General features: G+C 40.2%; 1 protein-coding gene across 1 annotated transcript; it reads left to right on the plus strand.

Annotated features, from left to right (window-relative positions):
- Positions 1-3,642: 3,642 nt before the first annotated feature.
- On the plus strand, positions 3,643-4,049 carry LOC309821508 (ragulator complex protein LAMTOR2-like; the record flags this gene model as incomplete). The annotated part of the gene is made up of 1 exon (XM_082652878.1): positions 3,643-4,049. The coding sequence occupies one exon, from the start codon at positions 3,643-3,645 to the stop codon at positions 4,006-4,008; it is 366 nt and encodes a 121-aa protein (XP_082509004.1). The 3' UTR covers positions 4,009-4,049.
- Between the last annotated feature and the right edge of the window lie 933 nt (positions 4,050-4,982).

Genomic DNA, 4,982 nt, shown 5'->3' on the forward strand with positions numbered 1-4,982 from the left:
AAGAGAAAAGAACAAAAGAGAGGGGAAAAAAAAGACCTACAAAAACAAATCCAAAACAATTAACAAAATGGTAATAAGAACATACATATCAATAATTACCTTAAATGTAAATGGATTAAATGCTCCAACCAAAAGACACTGACTGGCTGAATGGATACAAAAACAAGACCCATATATACCCTGCCTACAAGAGACCCACTTCAGATCTAGGGACACATACAGACTGAAAGTGAGGGGATGGAAAAAAGTATTCCATACAAATGGAAAGCAAAAGAAAGCTGGAGTAGCAATACTCATGTCAGAGAAAATAGACTTTAAAATAAAGACTGTTACAAGAGACAGAAGGGCACTACATAATGATCAAGGAATCAATCCAAGAAGAAGATATAACAATTGTAAATATATATGCACCCAACATAGGAGCACCTCAATATATAAAGCAAATGCTAACAGCCATAAAAGGAGAAATTGACAGTAACACAATAATAGTGGAGACTTTAACATCCCACTTACATCAATGGGCAGATCATCCAGACAAAAAATCAATAAGGAAACACAGGCCTTAAATGACACATTAGACCAGATGGACTTAATTAAAATTTATAGAGCATTCCATCTGAAAGCAGCAGAATACACATTCTTCTCAAGTGCACATGGAACATTCCCCAGGATAGAGCACATGCTGGTCCACAAAGGAAGCCTAAGTAAATTTAAGAAAACTGAAATCATATCAAGCGTCTTTTCTGAACACAGTGCTATGAGATCAGAAATCAACTACAATAAAAAGAAACTGTAAAAAACACAAACTCAGGGAAGCTAAACCATATATTACTAAACAATCAATGGATCACTGAAGAAATCAGAGGAAATCAAAAAATACCTACAGATAAAACAAAAACACAAAGATCCAAAACCTGTGGGGCGCAGCAAAAGAAGTTCTAAGAGGGAAATTTATACCAACACAATGTTACCTCAGGAAACAAAAAAATCTCAAACAACCTAAACTTACACCTAAAGCAACTAAAGAAAGAACAAACAAAACCCAAAGATAGTAGAAGGAAAGAAATCATAAAGATCAGAGCAGAAATAAATGAAATAGAGACGAAGAAAACAATAGCAAAGATCAATAAAACTAAAAGTTGTTTCTTTGAAAAGATAAACAAAATTGATAAGCCTTTAGCCAGACTCATCAAGAAAAAAAGGGAGAGGGCTCAATAAAATTAGAAATGAAAAAGGAGAAGTTACAACTAACACCACATAAATACAAAGGATCATAAGAGACTACTACAAGCAACTACAAGCCAATAAAATTGGCAACCTAGAAGACATGGACAATTTCTTAGAAAGGTATAATCTTCCAAGACTGAACCAGGAAGAAATAGAAAATATGAACAGACCAATCACAAGTACTGAAATTGAAACTGATTTAAAAACTTCCAACAAACAAAAGTCCAGGGACCTCCCTGGTGGTGCAGCGGTTAAGAATCCGCCTGCCAATGTAGGAGACACAGGTTCAATCCCTGGTCTGGGAAGATCCCACATGCCGTGGAGCAACTAAGCCCGTGTGACATAACTACTGAAGCCCACGTGCCCTAGAGGCTGTGAACCACAACTACTGAGCCCATGCACCACAACTACTGAAGCCCACGTACTCTAGGGCCTGTGTGCTGCAACTACTGAGCCTGCGTGCTGCAACTACTGAGCCTGCATGCTCCAACTACTGAAGCCCACATGCCTAGAGCCCGTGTTGTGCAACAAGAGAAGCCACTGCAATGAGAAGCCCACACACTGCAACAAAGAGCAGCCCAAATCTCTAGCTGCAACTAGGGAAAGGCTGTGTGCAGCAACAAAGACCCAATGCAGCACCCCCCCCAAAAAAAAGTCCAGGACTATATGGCTCCACAGACAAATTCTCTCAAACATTCAGAGGAGAGTTAACACCTATCCTTCTGAAACTACAGTAAGTCCCCTACATATAAACCTTCAAGTTGCAAACTTTCAAAGATGTGAACATGCGTTCGCATGTCCAATCACATGAGTTAGTTCACGTATCTGGCGTACATTGTCACATGTGTGCATCCTCTACAAGTGGTGTGCTTTTGTGTACTTTACTGTACAGTACTGTATAGAGTACAGTAGTACAGTATCTTTATTTCAAGCCCAGGATGTCCAGAAGCAAGCGTAAAAGCAGCAATGATGTAGCTGGTATTGTACTGTACTTTTTGAGGTACTGTACTGTAAGATTAAAATTGTTTTCTTGGGACTTCCCTTCCTCTGCGGAGATGCAGTGGTTAAGAATATGCCTGCCAATGCAGGGGACATGGATTTGATCCCTGGTCTGGGAAGAACCCACATGCCATGGAGCAACTAAGCCTGTGCGCCACAACTACTGAGCCTGCGCACCACAACTACTGAGCCCATGCTCCGCAACTACTGAAGCCCGCACGCTCTAGGGTCTGAGGGCCACAACTACCGAGCCCATGTGCTGCAACCACTGAAGCCTGCGCACCTAGAGCCTGTGCTCTGCAACAAGAGAAGCCACCGCAATGAGAAGCCCATGCACTGCTACGAAGACTAGCCCCCACTCACCGCAACTAGAGAAAGCCTGCGTGCAGCAACAAAGACCCAACACAGCCAAAAAAAAATGTATTCTTTATTTTTTGTTTGTTTGTCTTTTATGCATTATTTGTGTGAAAAGTATTATAAACCTATTACAGTACAGTACTATATAGCCAATTGTGTTAATTGGGTACCTAGTCTAACTTTGTTGGACTTATGAATGAATTGGACTTATGAATGCACTCTCAGAACAGAACTCATTCATATGTAGGGGACTTACTGTATTCCAAAAAATTGAAGAGGAAGGAGTACTCCCAAACTCATTCTATGAGTCCACCATCACCCTGATACCAAACCCAGAGAAAAATACCACAAAAAAAGAAAATTACAGACCAATATCACTGATGAACATAGAAGCACAAATTCTCAACAAAATACTAGAAAACCAAATCCAAGAATACATTAAAAGGATAATACACCAAAAAAAAAAAACAAACAAACGAAAAGGATCATACACCATGATCAAGTGGGATTTATCTCAGGAATGCAAGGATTTTTCAATATCTGCAAATCAGTGTGATATACCACATTAACAAATTGAAGAATAAAAACCATATGATCATCTCAATAGATACAGAAAAAGCTTTTGACAAAATTCAACACATATTTATGATAAAAACTCTCTAGAAAGTGGGCATAGAGGGAACCTACCTCAACATAATACAGGCCATATATGCTAAACCCACAGCTCACATCATACTCAATAGTGGAAAGCTGAAAGCATTTCCTCTAAGATCAGGAACAAGACAAGGTGTCCACTCTCATCACTTTTATTCGACATAGTTTTGGAAGTCCTAGCCATGGCAATCAGAGAAGAAAAAGAAATAAAATGAATCCCAATTGGAAAACAAGAAGTAAAACTGTCACTCTTTATAGATGACATGATACTATACATAGAAGATCATAAAGATGCTAAGGGTGTTCCGGAGCAGGGCAGCTGGACTATGGGAAGCGGCAGGCAGAGGGCAGCAGTAGGAAACTCGGGGATCTGGGTGCAAAAGCCCAGGGATAGGAGCCGCAGGTATGCTGCGTCCCAAGGCTTTGACCCAGGTGCTAAGCCTGGCCAACCAGAGCACCCTGCTGCTGAATAACGAGGGATCTCTGTTGGTCTACTCCGGTTACGGGGATACAGACGCCCAGGTCACTGCTGCCATCACCAGTAACATCTGGGCGGCCTACAACCAGAATGGGAATCAAGCGTTTAATGAAGACAATCTCAAATTCATCCTCATGGACTGCATGGAGGGCCGGGTAGCCATCACTCGAGTGGCCAACCTTCCACTGTGTATGTATGCCAAGGAGACTGTTGGCTTCGTAATGCTCAAGGCCAAGGTCCAGGCCTTGGTGCAGTACCTGAAGGAGCCTCTCACCCAAGTAGCAGCATCATAATGGGTGTTGGTGGAAGCAGGGGTTCAGAAAAGAGAGACGACCATTTGGAGGGGCAGGGCCTCCTGGGGAAGCCTTCCTGGATGTGGAGGGTTGGGGGGACTTTGTTCTTCCCAAGAATAACTTCAACTCCTGTCTTGAAAAAAAAAAAGATGCTACCAGAAAACTACTAGAGCTCATGAATGAATTCACTAAAGTTGCAGAATACAAAGTTAATACACAGAAATCTCTTGCATTTCTATACACTAACAACGAAGGATCAGAAACAGAAATTAAGGAAACAATCCCATTTACCATTGCATCAAAAGAATAAAATACCTAGGAATAAACCTGCCTAAGGAGGCAAAAGACCTGTACTCTGAAAGCTATAAGATGCTGATGAAAGAAAGTGAAGGCAACACAAACAGATGGAAAGATGTACCATGTTCTTGAATTGGAAGAATCAGTATTGTCAAAATGACTATGCTATCCAAGGCAATCTCCAGATTCAATGCAATCCCTATCAAATTACCAATGGCATTTTTCACAGGACTAGAACAAAAAATTTTACAATTTGTATGGAAACACAAAAGACCCCGAATAGCCAAAGCAATCCTGAGAAAGAAAAATGGAGCTGGAGAAATCAGGCTCCATGGCCTCAGACTATACTACAAAGTTACAGTAATTAAAACAGTATGGTATTGGCACAAAAATAGAAAGACAGACTAATAGAACAGGATAGAAAGCCCAGAAATAAACCCATGCACCTATGGTCAATTAATCTATGACAAAGGAGGCAAGAATATACAATGGAGAAAAGACAGTCTCTTCAATAATGGTGCTGGGAAAACTGGACAGTTACATGAAAAAGAATGAAATTAGAACATTCTCTAACAAAATATAACCTCAAAATGGATAAACAAAACAAAAATAAACAAAATAACCTCAAAAAAAAAAATAACCTCAAAATGGATTAAAGACCTAAATGTAAGACTGGA

Source organism: Grampus griseus, assembly GCF_964374135.1.
Source record: "Grampus griseus genome assembly, chromosome: 4".
In the NCBI taxonomy this organism is placed as follows: domain Eukaryota; kingdom Metazoa; phylum Chordata; class Mammalia; order Artiodactyla; family Delphinidae; genus Grampus; species Grampus griseus.